The sequence below is a fragment of the Pangasianodon hypophthalmus genome, chromosome 17 (genome assembly GCF_027358585.1).
Source record: "Pangasianodon hypophthalmus isolate fPanHyp1 chromosome 17, fPanHyp1.pri, whole genome shotgun sequence".
In the NCBI taxonomy this organism is placed as follows: domain Eukaryota; kingdom Metazoa; phylum Chordata; class Actinopteri; order Siluriformes; family Pangasiidae; genus Pangasianodon; species Pangasianodon hypophthalmus.
In genome coordinates this window covers 20922861-20942205 of record NC_069726.1, presented here as the reverse complement: position 1 = coordinate 20942205, position 19345 = coordinate 20922861, and the positions used below count along the sequence as shown (strand labels likewise).

General features: G+C 38.8%; 1 protein-coding gene across 1 annotated transcript; it reads right to left on the bottom strand.

Moving 5' to 3' along the window:
• Positions 1–5751: 5751 nt before the first annotated feature.
• stard7 (StAR-related lipid transfer (START) domain containing 7) lies at positions 5752–17689 on the bottom strand. The gene is made up of 8 exons (XM_053241456.1): positions 16030–17689; positions 14946–15106; positions 14804–14853; positions 14520–14630; positions 13091–13173; positions 12874–12973; positions 11268–11352; positions 5752–10383 (listed from the first exon to the last, which is right to left on the bottom strand). Exons 1-8 carry the CDS (start codon positions 16476–16478, stop codon positions 10217–10219), a joined length of 1206 nt encoding a protein of 401 aa, XP_053097431.1. The 5' UTR covers positions 16479–17689; the 3' UTR covers positions 5752–10216.
• Between the last annotated feature and the right edge of the window lie 1656 nt (positions 17690–19345).

Genomic DNA, 19345 nt, shown 5'->3' with positions numbered 1-19345 from the left:
CCTCATCTGCATGAAACCGTACTTTATGGTATTGATGGAGATCCGATATGATGTTCTGTTTGGACCGGTCCACAGGGTGAAGACCTGCCTCACATCTCTGCCCAGGACGCCATTGTGCTTGATCTAACCATGCAGTTCCTCTAAGGTCCATGGTTGTGCCAAGCACTTTGGAGACTTGCGAGCGCACTCGTCTTATTTCATCCCTCTTCGTCTTCTCGGTATACAAAATCATGAAAGCTTGATCTTTTGTGTTCAATTCATTATGTTAGAAAAAACGTTCATGAGCATCTCAAGAAATAAAGAGGTCTATATTGTTGTGTTTTTTTTTTAAATCAGATCAGAACAGAACCAATGGCACAAGTTAAAAGTGTAAAAATACAATAAAAAAATCTGCTATCATTTATATTAAATGCTGCACCATTGTGGAAATAAGCATTACAGTCTTGGTGACCTTGGCAAAGCATGGGTGCATAATGAGGAATCCTCATTATTTCAAAAGGTAGATTAAACCAAGAAGATTACGTGCAATATACGGTTATAGAGCACCATTGTGTCATATCAAATTATTGTACGTGGATTTCAGTTGCAATATGGCTTCATTCTCAAAGCACCATTAATAAGTGCAAGATTTCAGAACATAAAATGTGACAAATAGTTAAAATCCCTTTTTTCAACGTGTCCACCAAACATCATACACAGCTCTGAATGAATCAGCAGCGTATCAAACCAGCGTCCGCTGATATAAAGCTGCTTTTACGTCACATGACGCATGATTTGCTTTATGAAAAGAAAATAAAACCACCATGACATGACTGTGATGAATGAAAGTCAGCAGGTTCACGAGAGGTGGAGCTTTAAGTCTCAAACTGGTCTCAGACTGCTATAAACGACAGAGGTCATCATGTGGCTCATAAGCTCGGCTCGAACATCTCTCTCTATAACCTTTATCACTAATATGTTGTAGTTCCCACCCAGAATAAGTGCCATTATTATCCTGCACTTTTACTCACTAACAAACCTGTAAATAAAATGAAGCATATAATTTTAGACGTGGCTTCTGTCTTTTGGATATTAATTCTTTTTTTTTAAGCAGTAGATGTCTTACTGTAGCTTGTACCCTTGGCTCAAGTCTCTCTCTTTCTCTCTCTCTCTCTCTCTCTCTCTATCACTCTAGTGATATATTTTAGTTCACAACCATGTTACCAGACGAGCCAAAATTAGCACCAATCGGTTGCTGAATGAGTACATTTTAGTTATTTGAGTACAAGATGGTACATAGATTGATATACATTCATACATAAACACATACACACACACACACACACACAGGTGAAATCCTGCCTTCACATCCTTAACGCAGATCATCTCTTTAAACAATTTAATCACAATTTTCTCAACCAAATCTGTGGTTTATAAAGAGTTTTATCAAGCTGTTACTGATTTTCAACTGGTATCATTCAGTATTACCAATTCCAGAGGGACATTATTCGAGGAACTCGAAGGAAGACTCGAGGAAAATTTGACCTTTTGTTAACAACCTAAGTTAACAAGGTCAATTGAGACCTAGAAATAGTCCAGAATATTGACTAAGCAAGATATTAAACATTTCCCATCTTTCTTGTCTTCCTTTGTCAAAAGTTGAACAAATTCTGCTTATTTCCAGTTACTGATTTTCAACTGGTATCATTCAGTATTACCAGTTCCAAAGGGACATTATTGGACATCAGGACAAGTAGTTCAGGAAAAATAAAACTGGGCGCCATTTTGGATCATAGACAAAATCTATTTTAATGGGCTAGTATTAAGTATGCAAGACCTGATGCGAGCACAGCAGAGGCTGATTCTCTGAGACTCTGCTAGTCTGACCACAAGAGGCAATATCATAACAGAATAATAACCATAGTCACAATGTAAATTTGGATTGACTCAATTTAGCAGCAATTAGACTAGCATTTTTTTTAGTTTTGATGCTTGAGTTTTGATGCTACAATCCTGGAAAATGGGATGACACTGGCAACTCTGTCTAGTTTATCTTAAATATAAATATGGTGTGGAATAATTCTTACACACACATATATATATATATATATATATATATATATATACATACCATACTTTTATTTTAGATATAAATTAGACAGGGTTGCCAGTGTCTATATATACAGTACATATATATATATATATATATATATATATATATATATATATATATATATATATATATATATATATATATATATATTTATATACAGTGGTGTCTAAAATTATAATCTATTTTTTTCTTTCATTTCTAGTTTAATGCAAATATTTAAATTCCAAATTATACTCCCAGCAACAGCTTGAGTAAAAAGTAAAAATATTCACATGAATTTCACAATTTCTTCATGTAAAAGCTGGTCCATGTCAGATCAAATCTACGAGCGTGTCATCTGAACATGAGCTTCAATGGAAGAGATAAAATTCGAGGAACTCGAAGGAAGACTCGAGGAAACTTTGACCTTTTGTTAACAACCTAAGTTAACAAGGTCAATAGAGACCTAGAAATAGTCCAGAATATTGACTAGGCAAGATATTAAACATTTCCCATCTTTCTTGTCTTCCTTTGTCAAAATTTGAACAAATTCTGCTTATTTCCAGTTTTAAATGAAAAAAATCCCAGATTTACAATGTGGTCTCAGATTTTTGGAGCCCACTGTAAACATACAGTATACCATATACTAATAACTTCATCTCCCATTTTTACACTGTTACATTAAACTGGTATTTTAGATTTTGGTGTCACTTAAGTGTCGCTTAACTAACTAACATAACTAAGTAATGTTAACACATATAATTTAAGGTTTGTTCAAATGTGTCCTTTGTGACTGTTTATTTAATCCATGACTAAAAAATCTGCATTAATTAACAAAAAAATAATTTACAGCATGTTTCTGTAATGCAATGTTGACAATGCAGGGTTTTTTTAAACATCAGTTAATGCAAGTGTTAGTTACTTTGTTGATGTTACTGAAGCCAACCTTAAGTATTAATATAAAGCATGACACAGATTTTAAGAAACTGAAATAAATACACACTGTGCCTTATATACTGTATATTTAAACTTAATAAAAGACGCCTGATGGTTGGTAAGACCAACAAATGGGTTCTGATTTTTCTCTTCCCTTCAAGTTTTTGTTTTTTTTCCCCTTCCATCAGAAATCTATGACCATTTTTTTGTTCATCAGTGTTATAGACCAGAATTTGTGTTTCCTAATCCTGCTTGTATACTCAGAACTGGAAGCTAAACTAAAATGTAACTGACAATGACAACGACAATGTAAATAAATCTGATTACACAAAACATCACTGGCAGTCAATCAATGACCAGCTCGGATGATGACGGACGGACTTTGTTCTGGAGATGAACTAAAAAGCAATGTGCATTAGTATTCTGCGTCAGAGCTTCTTTATCACTTTGAATAGAGATGACTTTGTGCATAAAACTGTCTTGTCTCCCTGTCACAGTGGTTACAGTATTGTTGTATGAGGATTAATCAATATTTCAGAATTATAGATCCTCTGAGAGCTTGAGTCAATGTCTTTCTGCTTTAGGAGACACAGAACTCTGTTCAAAAGATTTCAAAGGAATAAACTTTGGTCACTTTTATCAGGACTCTAACTCTCATTGCACTAAATGTAGGATGTAAATGTCACTTACCCAACTACGGTCACTAGTTCCATTTCAAAATGTACTCCGTGTGTCTATACTTAACTGTTTACACCAGTGCAGAGGGTAATGTGCAATACTATCACTGGTCACTTTTCAGAATGTTCTGAATGTTCAATGTGCAATATTATGACTTAGTCACCTGCTGTATATACTTTATACTATATACTTGCTGTACATACATACATACTTTTATACTATATGGTATACTCACTTTATAGTCTATTTATTGTCTAATGTTACATGTTTTTTTTTTTTATAACACCAGTCAGAAGCAGCGCTCCTAATTTCGTTGTGTACAGAGATATACAATGACAATAAAGGCTTTCATTCGTTCAAACTAGTGCTTTTCAAACAAATCTCTATCCACCATATTTGTAAGGAAGTAAATTGATACTTTATACGGCAGTTAGCTCCAGTCCACTAATTTAATTGGATAAGCAATATTCCAAGAGTGCTTATAGTTAGTATCACCACATTGGGACGTTTCACTGTTTGTACCACTCCGTTTGTCTGTGTTCACTACATAAAATTCCACTTCTAGCAATCACTGAGTTAGCATGACCATCACATACATATGTGCTTGTTGAACATCCTATTCCAGATTTAGTCCCTCTTTGTTATTATAATAAGCTCCACTCTTCTGGGAAGGCTCTCCACTAGATTCTGAAACATGGCTGTGGGGATTTGTGTTCATTCAGCCACAAGAGCATTAGTGAGATCAGGCATTGATGTTAAGTGAGGAGGTCTGGGGTGCAGTCAGTGTTCCAGCTCATCCCAAAGGTGTTCAGTGGGGTTGAGGTCAGGACTCTGTGCAGGACACTCGAGTTCTTCCACTCCAACCTTCACACACCTTGTCTTCATGGAGCTCGCTTTGTGCATGGGGCATTCCAACTTTGTGGTAACAGTTTGGGGAAGGAACACATATGGGTGTGATGGTCAGGTGTTCACATACTTTTGGCCATATAATGTAGATTTTACATAAATATTTATTGACTGCCCAACAACTACCCTTAGACATGTATTATATGTGAGTTTCATGCAAATGAGAGAAATATCTCAATTGTTATCATTATTGAAAAGGGACAGACACCTGATGTGTAAAAAAACTCTGATACTTAAAATAGTCCTTCTCTAAATTATCATTATTCATGGATTAGCAGTAGGCCTACCCCTGATTTTAAACAAAGTTGGTCACATGATTTGGAGGGTAATATATCTAATCATACTGTGTCATAGTAGAATAAGTGGTATCATCAAATATCATAACTGAAATCGTAACATGTGAATGGTACCACTAAGAAACCATGAAGATGGCTTTGGTCTTCAAATGATTGTGAACAGCTTTGCTATGATAGATTTAGGACCACAATTCCCACAAACACTCTGCACTCAAGTCTACATCAGTGAACAGTTGAAGACTTCAATAAAATAGACTTCACACGGAAACTATAATGAATTTTCATGTTCGCACAATTGCACTTTCTGACCATATAGTACACAGTTATAGAAGGGATTTATTTATAATCGCACTATCCGGTGTCACCCAGAGGAGGGTGGGTTCCCTTCTGAGTCTGGTTCCTCTCAACGTTTCTTCCTCATGAAGTCTCGGAGTTTTCCCTTGCCACCGCTGCCTCTGACTTGCTCATTGGGGACAAACTGATAAATTTAAAATGTATATCTGGAATTTATATAAAAATTCCAAAGTTGCTTTGTGACAATATCCATTGTTAAAAGTGCTATACAAATAAAATTGAATTGAATTGAACATGTGGAAGCCTGAGATTTACACCCTATATGGAAGTGTCGGGTTTAAAAAATGCTGGAATATTCCTTCAATATGCACATTAAAGCTTCACAGAACCTATACTGTATCACTTATCAACTGTAGCAAGGAGCACTGAAGCTGTTCGGGTGGCTCATGGTAGCCCAACTGTTTACTAACACACGTCATGTTGGTTTTTCCTTTAATTTGTCCCAGCTTGTGTATAAAAAGAACACACTACTAACACGTCTCATTAAATCACTGTACTGGACACAGCAAATGTAAAAGGAAATTGATGTATTGTTACTAAATGCCAGTGTAATGGGTAACATGACAGAAAAAAGACAACATTCGGGTGACACTTCCTGCTTCATCAAATACTCATCCATGTCAATACAGACATTCACCATCACACACTCGGAGCAATTAACAGAGAAAGAACCGCTCATGATTTCTGGAAACGGCAAAAAAAAAAAAAAAAAGAAAAAAGAAAAGAAAACCACTGTTACATTCACAAGCTGAGCATTTTTTTCCCCAAGCACCACTGAAGAGACCTCTTTAAACTCAGAGAAACGCATGCAAACCTTCAGCGAAGCTTCACACACTCTTACTAACAGTCATGCTGAAATCAGAAGTGTAGAGAATGAAACAACCGTTTGGACAACAGAAGTGACAATTTCCTCAAAAGCAAATCCATATTTATCACATGCTTTGAACAAGAGTTCATCATACGCTTTGACACACTAGTACAAATGTGAAGGGGGAAAAAAAAAAAAAATCTACAAAACATTTAGAAACAAACAAATAAAAAAAAAAAAATTAAAAAAATAAAAATCACACTCAAAACTGATACAAAATTGTTTTTTGACTTTGGCCTCGCTTATTTCTGACAATGCGAATTATTAACAAGGGATAACTAAAAACAGTTGAGTTTAGTACAAAAACAATGATCTACCTTTCCTTTCAAAGTGCTACAAAAGAGAAAGGAAAAAAATTATATTAATGAAAAAAAGCAACAAAGAAAAAAAATGAACCGAGTCCAAAGCAGGATTTGAATTTTAGATTTTCTATGATCTGCCACGATTTCCAGTTAATTTTTTTTTTTTTAAAGAAATCATTAACACCCTTGCACATTAAATCATCAACATATTCTGACACACAGCACTCTAATCACTCTGTTCTTGGAAGTATTACATAACACGCGTTACACAGTTCCTGTGGGTTTTTTGCACAAGTAAATGAGATGAATAAGCATTCATGTTTAGTTTTTTTTTTTTTGCCTGAGCGCAAGAACATTCAACACACAATTTCAACAACTGCGAAAAAACATCTGCTGGATTGACAAATCTTGCAATTTTCAAGCGCCCGTGTCTCTGCTATTGCAAGAAAAAGAGCGAAATAACAGAAAAAAATATGGACTGGCCTAACTTTCATTTCAGGTCCTGAACAAACAGATATGTTTGCTGATTATTCTGTTGATTATTGATAATCATGGTCATTCAGGTTGCTTCATATAGCTCTAGGAATGCTACTGGTTCAAGAGGATCCACTAATAAACCGATATAAAGTATTAAATCTGTGAGGAAAAAAAAAAATCAACTGACCATCAAAGCCTTCACATAATCACCAAGTACAGAACTGGCAACTAACTAACGTTAATCTTTCCAAGGATCTACATTCACCTCACTGGAGAATATATTTATAAATTATCATCTTTTTTATTATATTTCAGAATTATGGTTCATCTACGCCATTACAAAACATCATCATACCAGACAGAGCAAGGCTGAGTCCAATCAAGGCGTCAGCTAGCAGGAGTTTAGAATAAAGTCTGAAGAAAACAAAGAAAAAAGAAGTGTTGACTGGAAGATTAACACACGCAAACCTCTTGATAGAGCAGAAAAACAATGTTTTCTATCAATCCAGTGAATTCCAGCTCTTCGTAGGTACAAACTCTTTAATAGAGTGTGAGATCATTTACGGAAATATTTGTCTTTAATTCACACGAACCTGATACTCAGGATGTGTTCGCAATCCCGCTGCTGTATTTTCAAACAGCTGTCAATATTCTCGACTAGTCTCGGTTAGGATGTGTAATTTACATTAACGGAATATCCTCGCCACAAATTTGCAACATCTTTCACAACTATTAAAATGGAGAAAATCTGATCTCACAGTTTGAAAACTAATACTGTAATAAAAACCAAAGGATACGATCAGCGCTCGCTTATGTATTCGAGTCGGACTGATGTATCAGGAGGTGATTACGTGAATGAAATGGAGGTTGGATTTAACATATACAAAGATTTTTTTTTTTGTAACCAAGTATGAACCTAGCAACAATGCTAGCTCCAACAGTTTAACGGTGCAGATGTTAAATATTCAATAAAAAAAAAACAAAAAAAAAAAAAAAAAACCACACATTTCTGAAAAATATAGCAAATTAGCAATATCACTTAAAACAAGGACATTGTGTCAGAAATCTGTCAGGAAGTACTTCGCTATGTGTTGATACCTTACTTATGGGTGAAGATGAATTTTTCCCTCTCTCATGTGACTGGGAAACTCATTACAAATTAATCCTCCCATGTCATTTCTGATTGGCTGGTTCACACTTGCATCAGATCACCATCCAAAGGTCAGCTCTATCAAACGGTTTAAAACCAGCACGCTGCCACACTTTAGCTTGTCATCCGTTGTTCTCACTTTTTTTGGCCTGATATCAAAATATTCTTGTGAGCATCCTTCATTTTTTTTTCTTTCCTGGACAAACTTTGGAAACGCCAGGATTCAAACTCACGATGCCTTGTCACAAGCAAAACTTCACCTTTACTATTTACGCGTTTTAAGTTACTATCAAGTTTAATTATAAGTGCTTATAAATGTGTGCGCATTGTATGCGGCATTTTATGGTGATTATTTAGTTCAGAAATTGATACCCATACCAGTAAAGCTCTGATTAAGTAAACACCTGGTGTCTTAATGTTCATCTAATTAAAATAATCTCAGCTGATGTTATCAGTTATCTGAAACTGAGCATTCATATTATTATATTAACGCTCCTACTCTACTACTATAACTATCTTGCAAGTAAACGCTCTCGGGGCTAGGACATGTCGTCCCCCAGCCAATCACCTGAAAGCTCGTTGTGTTCAGCAATGATAAGCACAGACACCCGTGTCACGCCAAAACAAGAGAAAACAGTGAAAACAGACGCAGCTCTGTCGCAGCAGAGGAAGTGTAGTGTGCTAGTGAGGACGCTGCGGTCGCTAGAACACGTCCCCCACTTCCTCAAGAGGAGCCGGGTTGAGAAACATGAAGACCAGAGTGCCTGTGTGTGTGAGTGTGCGTGCGTGCGTGTGTGTGTGTGTGTGTGTGTGTGTGTGTGTGTGTGTGTGTGTGTGTGTGTGTGTGTGTGTGTTGGTGCTGCTGCAATGGAGCGGAAAGTGAAAGATGTGAAGAGACAGCACAAGTCTCGTGGAGTTTTCCGAACCCAAACCTCTTCTCCAGGAAGAAAGAATGAGATTAATTACATTCAAACTGTCTCATGGGTTGTTGAAAATATTTCTCCAAAGAAGAAATGAAATTTTCTGTGAAATGTTAAGCTGAACTATTCGTTACACAAAGGCAGAAAGGCAGAAAAATGACCACTTTGTGCAAAAGTTTGCATCCCTGATGGGTAAAAACAGGAAACTGTCTATGCAACTCAGAGAATTTCAAAAAGAAATGTGTATCCTGAAAGACAAAAATCCAAAACATAAGGCGAAATGAGGATGATTTGTCATGACTCTCAGTCTCCAGACGTGATTTAAAGAAGGCAGTGTCTGCTATCTGGCACAGTTGTAACTTGTTTAGAGCTAGTTATTAGAGAATATATACTAGAATACCACTCAGAAAAAGGGACGCAAACTTTTGAGCTGCTAATCTTTTTGTTTCTTTTATATCCTTAAATAGAACATCTCTAACACACTGTGGTCAATAATTAAAATTATCCTACAGGTGTACAAACTTTCGCACTCAATCGGACGCTCGGTGTCGACCGAAGCGTATCATACGTTCTTTTAACAAGAAAACACCCGACACCGAAACATCAGCATTACATACTGTGGAGAAGGAAGAGGGATATTTCTTAAGCACGTACATTATCGCAGTATTAAGTGCTGCGAATGAAAAGACATTTCTGTGAAATGGCGGAAACTGCGAACGTGAACTAGGACGACTCGACGTGAATGTTCTGTCACTTGTGAGAAAATACACTGACGTGCTGCTAGCTTGGTGAGTTTGTTGGCAGAGATCGCTCTCTCACCCCCTCTCCCTCTCCATTTTATTCATCCTTATTTATCCTTTCTTTTTCTGAGAAGTAGTTTGGGGAAGTAAAACTCCCAGGAGCAATAACCACACCGATTTTTCCAATTCTGACTCACTTGTACAAGCAACATAATTCCATCTGTACCTGATCTCAGCATGAGATAGCTTTACACACACACACAAACACACGCACACCCAAACACACACACAGTGTAGGATAGAAAAATGTTTTGGCAGCAGCAGTAGCAGGAGGAGCGTGTCTCTGATTCTCACTCGCTGTCTGCAGGTCACAGTAAGAGGCAAAGTTCTCTCTCTCTCTCTCTCTCTCTCTCAGGCTCCGTCTCGCCGCTTGTCACGGCGTTGTTGTGAATAAAACCCGAGGTCTCTTAGGTCTTATGAATTGCCCTCCACTCGCACATCTGGACAGCTGTTTTCTCTCAGGCGTAAATATGGGAGGAGCCGGCCGTGTGTGTTCCCTCCTCCAGCCGCTCCGGCGAGGCCTGCTGCACCTGCTTCATCACGCCCACGTAATCATGAACGCCAACCTCGTGGTTCTTCGCTCGGAGAGCAGCCGTGTGCAGCTTCTCCAGGAAATCAGGCATGCCTGAGACGGAATTTTAAAAAAGGCAGACGTTAAAAAGAAAAGCAGAAGGATGGAAAGATAAATAATTATAGAAAATGGAAAGAAAAAAAAAAAACAGATGCAAATAAATGGTGAAAAAAATATATAAATGGACAAAGGGACAGATTGATAGACAGACCAACAGATAGATACGATGGACAGGTAGATGGAAATAGAGAGATCAGTATATTGTTAGTCCAAAGAAACAGGCAGATGGAGGGATAAGACACATACAGACACATATACAATCGCAGACAGACAGGGAGACAGGCGGATAGACAGACAGGCAGACAGATAGAAAGACAAATAATAGCTGGTGCATAGACAGACATATTAATGTGCGTCACATAAACAGATTAACAATGTGTCAAAAACAGATGGAATTGGAGGGGAAAAAGAAGTCGAGATTAAATATTAGGATAGAGAGAAGAGAAGAGAAGAGAAGAGAAGAGATATTTTTTAAAGCATAAAAAGGAATCAAAGGAGTACAAAAAGAATAAATATAAAACCATATAGGAGGAAAACCAAAAACAGATGGAAGTTTCTAAACAATCATAGAGACAGCAAAAGAAGGAAAAAAAGAATAAAGGAAAACAGTAAAACGGATTTTAAAAAAATAAACTAAAAGAAATCAGTGAAAAAATAAGCTTAAAAATAAAGACTGTCTTAGAAAAGTAAAAAGTAAAAAAAAAAGGGGAATAAAAAATCTCTTGAAAGTTTAAAAAAAATGTTTCTAAAGACAAAATGAAAAAAAAGAGCAGCAGAAAAGCTTTAGAGTGTAGAATTAAATATTCAAATGAAGAAAATGTGTTTTATGAGAGTGAAGGAGACACACACACACACACACACACACACACACCACTCACCACTGGACACCATCCAGCTCAGACAGTAACGAGGGAAAACCGTCTGAGGATCATCGCTGTACGTCAACAGATAGTCAAATCCATTCTGAGGAAACATGAGGATCAGATCACACCACATCAGACTAGATCAGATAACACACACACACACAGTTACACAACAAAACTATAAATATATATAATTTGATCGATCACATACAGACAAATGTATACATAGATAGAAGGATAAAGAATAAATAGATGGATGTATAAATAAATATATATATAGATGGTGCATGTATGACATGTAGAGACAGGAAGTGCATTAATTAATAGATGGATGGATGGATGGATGGATAAATGAGATAGAGCAATAAATATGATCACAGGCATGACAGACAGTGAGACAGATATATGGGCAGGCAGACAGATGGATTGATGGACAAACATAAAACAGAAAGACAAAAAGATAATGGAATGGTTTAGATGGATGGATAGAGAAACAGATTAATCAAGACACAGGGTGGATAGGATTAGACAAATTGTTAGACAGACAGATGGATGGAAGGATAGAAGAAAAGATGTATACAAGAGAGAGCAGCGTACAGAATATGATGGACAGATGGATGGACAGACAGATCAATAGATATGATGAGCAGGTAGATCGATTGATGTATGCATAGAAAGATAGAGGGATTGATAGACAGATGCGCATAGAAAACAATGGATGAATATAGAACAGAAACAGACGGATGGAGGGACACAGAAAAGGATAGATGGACTTAGATAAGGACAGATAGATGTCCTTACCTATCTGATAAGAACAGATAGATGGATAGATAGGTGGGTGAACAGATAGACAGATCGATAGACAGATAGATGCAGGATATCCAAACAGGTAAATGTATAGATGGCAAAACAGTGGATGCAGGACAGACAGACGGGTGGAGCGATAGAGAAAAGTATGGATGGATACAGGGCACACAGACAGATGGACAAAAGGATGACAGACGGATGGATAGGGAAAAGGATGGATATATGCAGAGAGACAGATGGACAGATGGATGCATGGATGGATGGATGGATGAATAAATACAGGTAAGACAGATGGGTGGGTAGATGGAGAAAAGGATGGATAAATACAGGACAGAGAAACAGACAGACAGATAGACAGATGGATGAATAGATGGACATAATACAGACAGAGAGGTGGATATTACGGAGGAAAATTTGTGACAAATGAAATATAAATGGACAGAGAGACAAAGTGACAGATTGATGGACAGATGAATATGATGAAGAATTAGACAGATATTTGGATAGAGAGAGAGATGTGTTGTTGGCCAAATGGTGAAATGGACGGATGGATGAAAGGAAAGACAGATCAATAGATAAATATGTTGGAGAAGATGGATAAGACAATCACAGACAGACGGACTGATAGAAAGACAAGTGAATAATAGCTGGCACACAGATGAACAGATGATGGAAAAATGAAAGGATGGAGGGAGACAGACAGACAGACACACACACACACACACACACACACACTTTAGAGCACAGGTGTAACTGGTCAATAGTTTTCCACATGAACAGATCAGGATGTTACACAGACAGACAGTTGTCTCACCTCATCGAAGGACTTGTGGGGTCGGATGACCATCCTGGAGCGATACGAGTGAACTCGGACAAACTCCTGTGTCTCGGGAACTCCAGGATGTTGCACAGCTCTGACACACACACACACACACACACACACACACACACACACACACACATCACATCTCAGTGTAGCTGCTAATTCATAACCAGACACTGTGTAATACCTTCAGAGTGAAAACGCTCACCTGGACACCAGGACCATCAGGTTGTTCTCTACGTCCACTTCGTAGCGGCGCACGTACACGTAGTCTCGGGAGTACATCGGATACTGTGCCGAGAAAACAGCAGAGAAACGAGAACTTTCAGACGCTCAAGGACCTAAACGCAAGGGGTGTGTCCAAAGCTCCAGCCTATTCACTATACAGTGCGTTATCTTCAAAATGGTGGAGAACATGCAAAGTCTTTCAATCACGACAAGGAGTGCAGAGGAACACCCATAATGCACTGTGATTCACACACATCGTACACAATCCTACTAACTACACCACTACAACAGGTGAGAGGAATGTGTGGAAGATAAGCCTTACTTTTCCCTCTCTTCGAGTGCTAATACAATTAGACTGTGCAACTGATAAACCGATTATACGGTCTTACACGGCAGCGTCGTGGAATTCTCGATTCTGATTGGCTGGCAGGTGGCGATTACTGTTCTTCAACAGCAGCTCTGACATTAGTGCAGGTTTATGTTAATGCAATCCACGTAAACGGATTAAACACGTCTAATCATTAACATGAAGTTTTCTGTAAGGATTCGTTTATTTATTTATTTATTTGTAACATTTACGGAAGGAGTCTCCAGTGTCAGCACTTTGTAACAGTCAGAGGTTTTCAGTGTTCAGGACAGAGGAGGTTACGCTCTACGTTTTTTTTTTTTTTTTTTTTGTCTTATTCGCTTCGAAAGAGAGAGAGAGAGAGAGAGAGAGAAAAATAGAGGCTGGTGAGGGAATGATGACTTCTTCATAGCTTCTAGAACATAAGTGACAGCAGAAACTAACTTTTATGGACATTCCACAACATTAAATGCAACTATAAATGGATAAAAAGTATGACGTCATTCTTTGATAAACAGAAAAAAATTATTATTGGCATAATGCTATGGTATAAGAGGAATAAAACACTGAGACATGCTGTTTTTGGAAAATAATCCACGATGAGATGGTGAGAGTGATGCTGCTTTGCATGAGGCTGCTTCACACCACCCTGTCGTTGATTATTTTCCAGTAACAGCATGTCCCTGAGTGTTTTATTTCTTAAACAAATGTATTAAGACTTTTACGATACATACGTCGATATATATAAAAATAAAATATGTCTTGAACAAGCTACGTTTCTGTGCCACTGTGTCGCTCATCCTACATCCTGTGACACAAAAGTCACAAAAGTTTTGGAAAAACATGTTTGGATAGAGTCTGGGGGAATGAACATTTTATTCATCTTAATCACTCGGGTGTGGATTTTTTTCCTTCCATTACCTAAACAATATAAAAATATGAAAATGGTTGTGCATTAAAATAGTGAAATATGTTCTAACAGTTATACCAGGCACAGCTCTTAAACCCACAAAGCTGTGTTTAAATGAGAAATTGTGGCATATGAAGAGGTTTGTTGTCTTACAGGGAAATGTGTGGCCCAGTGGATGACCTCTGACCCCGTGTTCGCGTCCCGGTCCACCACGTCCAGTCTGATCACCAGTGCGTCCCATTTCTTCCTGTATTCAGTGTCCAACTAGAGCGGAGACAAACACAAAGAGGTGTACACATCTAAATTTAACTCACACCTGCCTGTGGCTAACACACAGACATGCAAATGTCACGACCATAAACAAACCAGCAGATCAACATGTTCAGAAGGCGATCTGATTCTTATCGTGGGCTTTTATTAATCAAACTGCAGAGTACCTGAACGTTGAAGAACTGTCTGGGAGTAACATCAGTGTAGGAACCAAACACTAGAACAGAAGAAGTGGTAAGGAGAGCGTCAGTCTGGATCTCAGCGTCAGTTTATTTCGTTAACTACGACACGCTCGCTACAGACGCTCACCTCGGTACTCAAACAGGTGGCTTCCTTCAACTGGTCTCCTCCACACTTTAAAGCTCTTCTTCTCCATCACGATTTCCCAGCCACCCTCAGCCTGCGCACTGGCCTTCCCCACAGCGGCCTGCTGCTTTACAACATCCAGAGCCTGGAGCTCCCACGCACACCTAACACACACACACACACACACACACACACCTCAGTGTCACAAAACCCAAACGCCAGGTAAATCAGGAGAGGAAGAGAAGTGAAACACGAGGGGAAATGGACAAAAAAAAGGAAGAACAGAAAAGGAAAAAAAGGAAAGAAGGACAATATGAAGGAAAGGAAAGGAAAGGAAAGGAGGAAAGGAGGAATGAAGGAAGGAACGAAGGAAGGAATGAAGGAAGGAACGAAAGACAATATGAGAGAGGGCAAAGAAAAGACGCGTAGAAGACATAAAAGTGGGAAGAGAAGCAAAGAAAGGAAGGAAGGTAAGTTGGTATGTATGTAAAAAAAAAAAAAAAAGAAGAAGGGAAGAAGGCAGTAAGGGAAGGAAGAGAAAAACCTGTGGAGGAGAAAAATAGTGAAAGAAGGAAGGAAAACAAAGATAAAGAGAGAGGAGAGAAAAGGGGGAAACAAAGAAGGAAGGAAGGACGGAAGGAAGGAAGGAAGGGGAAAAGAGCTAAAGATGGAGGAGGAAGGAAAGAAGGAAAATAGAAAGCTAAAGACGGAGAAGGGAGAAAGAAAGCAACAAAGAAAGATATGGAGTGAAAAAGGAGGTAGGAAGGGAAGGAAGATAGAATCCTAATAATAGTGAAGGAAGAAAAAGAGGAAAACAGAAAGCTAAAGAGGGAGGAGGGAGAAAGACAGAAAGGGGAGAAAGGAGGGAAGAAAGAGATGTAAAAAAAATTTTTAAAAAAAAAGGGGGAAAAAAGGGAAGGAAGAGAAAAATGTAAAGAAGGAATAATAGTGAAGAAGAAAGGGAGGGAGAGAAGGAAGGAAGGCAGGAAGGAAGGAAGGAAGGACAGAATAAAAAGCAGTACACTGAGGAGAATGAGGCAGGTGATCTCCAGCTAGCTGTAGACACTCATACAGCTTTAAGACTGACCTCCTCATCTCATCGTCTTTTATCTTCTCGTCCTCCCACATGAAGACGCCGGCGAGGGCGGCCAGCAGTTTGCCAGTCGGGGCTTGCTTGTTCTGCAGCCGGCGCCAAATGCTGCCCACCAGCGTCCACCTGCTCCTCTCCGAGTACAGGTTCGAGTAGAGCTCTGCGATCTGCAACGCTCGCCTCAGTCTCTGTCCGGTCACAAAGCTGCAGTGGTCAGCCAGGATGGACAGCAGCCCTTCTCGCTTCTTCTTTCCAGGGACGGTCTCACCGCAGCCTCTTCCTGCTTTCTGGAGCCATGTGAAGAGAGACTCGAGCCATGCAGCAGCAGCAGCCTCAGACCTGCCAGGACCTGCAGCACTGCTGTGTCTGAGAGCAGGCGTGCAATGCAGACGAGCAGCGCGCGCGCTGATGCTGCACAGGGGAGCACGCTGGACGGATTTGAACATGTCTGCTGCAACTGGGTGTGTGTGTGTGTGTGTGTGTGGGATCTGCTTTTTCTAATGAGTAGCACGGATCACAAAGCTCACAAGGCTTTGAAGAATCTCCCAGATTGGCCAGATTCCCATGCAGGATTAGGACAGCTAGCATGCAATGTCACATGTGTGCTCCACTTACTAGCGCTTTAACAATCGCGTGAGCTGCATAAAATTACACATTCACTTCTAAATAACAGTTATATTACTCACAAGTTTCTTTTATTCATCCAAAATTAACCCAGAAACCGGAATAATAATCTCAGTGGAGGTGTGAACACTTTGACATTAGCTAACTAGCTAGCTAGCTCCTGAACACTACAAAAGCCCAAAGAGGAAATGCTTTAAAGAAACAAAAAGATCCCCAAGGCGTAATACTTTCCATGCAATGTTTGCGTTCTGTTAATAATTCAAATTCGTTTAATTAATTCTTCTCACCAGTTTTTCCTACTTTTAATCCTAACTCAGCATTCCTACCGTCCTCATGCTCCCTGGGGCAGCGCACGTCTGCGTCCATGTTGTCACGCCCACACGGTGTTATGAAGATTCTGATTGGTCCACTCGAACGCCATTCAACGTTACGTAGCGTGCGTACATTCCGGTACCGCCTACACGTTCTTTGGACGATTCTGATTGGTTCTTTCAGCTCACGGTCAAGATTACAGGAAGTGTGCGGAGCTTATCTGCACTAGCATGCACACTTATCCCTATTTAAGTCAGTTTTGAAGACTGAAACACTTTCTAAAAAGCCGTAAAAGAAATCCTACATATTAATTATTGTACAAATTAATAAGAAATTAATAAAATAAATAAAAATCAGGTTTTAGATCATCAACAAAATCGTCAACTTCTTACTGGTACTGGCAGAAGGACTGCAAGTGACATGTGAAGGTTAAAGGGTCAAATACATCTAGACCTGCTTACATAAAAATACTTAATGTTATCACTTTCAGGTGATATTAAGTGCAAAAGTGACACTATAAGACAAATGCATATTATTTTTATATCAGAATGTGTGGGTCTCCGCCTCAACAGTGCAAAAAAAGAATACAGCGAGGAACTACAACATTTTCTAAATATTTATCCATAACTGCTTTATCCTGGTCAGGATTGTGGTGGATCCCGTGCCTATCCCAGGAACACGGGGTGTGAGGCGGGGACACATTCTGGATGGGATGCCAATCCATCACAGGACACCATGTGCACACACACACACACACACACACACACACACACATGTTCAATCACTCATTCACACCTAGTGCAATTCAGAGTCACAAATTCACCAACTGGCATATTTTGGGCAATGAGACGAAACCGGAGAAGCCGGAAGAAACCCATGTGGTCAAGGGGTCAACATGTGAAACTCAAGACAGTCAGTAACCCGAGCTCAAGGGCAAACCAGGGAACGAAAGAAAGTTAGAACTAACTTACAATCCTGCTTTTAAACTTTGAGCCATGTCTCCTACCTGAGTCTGACGCTGGTGCAGAGTGACCTTAAACTATGTGCAGAAAATGATTTGGCTTCAAGATGGAGCTATGATCAATTTTTATAGATATGTATGAGATCTGTTTGAGACACTGAACTCAACACAGCCATCTGAGTCAAAGGTGTAATGATTTACAGACGGGTGACAATTTAAAGGAACAAATGCTGGCTCTGACTGGTTTGGCTCCACTCGTCCTCTAAGGTGAACCGTCACTGCAAATCAATACTGCAGCTCTTCTGAATGATGAAAAATTTCTTTCCTACTTCTATGGGAGTGGTTTCTCTTTCAGGATGACCCCGTCCCCATCCACAGGGCACGGTGGCTCACTGAATGGTTTGATGAGGTTGAAAATGATATCATGTATGTCATATACTCTGGCTGTGACAGTCACCCAGTTTAATACCCAGGGACGGATTTAGTGATTTGGGTAAGCTAGGCAAAATAAATGAATGGGGCCCTATTCAATTGTATGATATTATTGATATTCAAATTTTCAGCATATGTTATTAATTATATTAATAATTAAAAATATATATAATTTGCATTTTTAGGGGCCCTTGGCTTCTGGGGGCCCAAGGCGGTTGCCTACCTTTGCCTAGTGCTAAGTCCGCCCCGTGAGAGATTTTGGAGCAACATGTTCGACTGTGCTCTACACCACCATCATCAGTTGAAGTGAATCTTTTTGAAGAATGGTGTTCATCTCTCCAGTACAGTTCCAGAGAATTGCAGAATCTAAGCCAAGGCACACCGAAGCTGTTGTGGCAGCTCATGGTGGCCCAACACCTGACTAATACACTTTTCCTTTAATTTGTCACCTGTGTATAGTTCTCCCAATGCTAAACTGGTAGCTAACAGCTTCCTTTACTTGTTATCAAGTGCAAAGGTAAAGGAGTAAATTCTAGACATCAACCATGCCTTGTTTACAGTTGGGAAACAGTGTGTATATTTAATAATTTCTTTAAAATTATCATAAAAATGTTAAATGTAAAACATACTTTTTTTCTCCCAACATTTCCCCCTTTCTTCTTTCTACTAGTCTTTTTCATACTTTTTTGTGCATGTATGCAGCAGCCTTGACTGCTAGATAGATAGATAGATATTATTTATTTTTTATTATTATTATATTTCTCTCACAAATAAAAGTGCTGCCTAAATATGTATGTGTTTTATAGTGGTTTTCCTCATAATATGTTCTTAATATGGAGCATCATTTAATAGAAGTTAATGGAAATAAATATGTGGTAGTTTTAGATTGAAGGAAAAATGGTTCTGTAATAGTGTAACTCTTTTTCTCTTCTACTGGAATGAAGGATTTGCAAGTCAAATCCCAGCTAGAGCATATGAAACTGC

Bases quoted from the DNA above. Each gene is read 5' to 3' on its own strand.
- stard7 (XM_053241456.1), bottom strand. From the start codon at position 16,478: ATGTTCAAATCCGTCCAGCGTGCTCCCCTGTGCAGCATCAGCGCGCGC. The intron at 14,631-14,803 runs GTACTCTGCAGT...TCTCCGCTCTAG, and splicing joins GACAGTTCTTCAACGTTCAG to TTGGACACTGAATACAGGAA. The intron at 13,174-14,519 runs GTAAGACAACAA...TTCTCGGCACAG, and splicing joins ACTGGGCCACACATTTCCCT to TATCCGATGTACTCCCGAGA.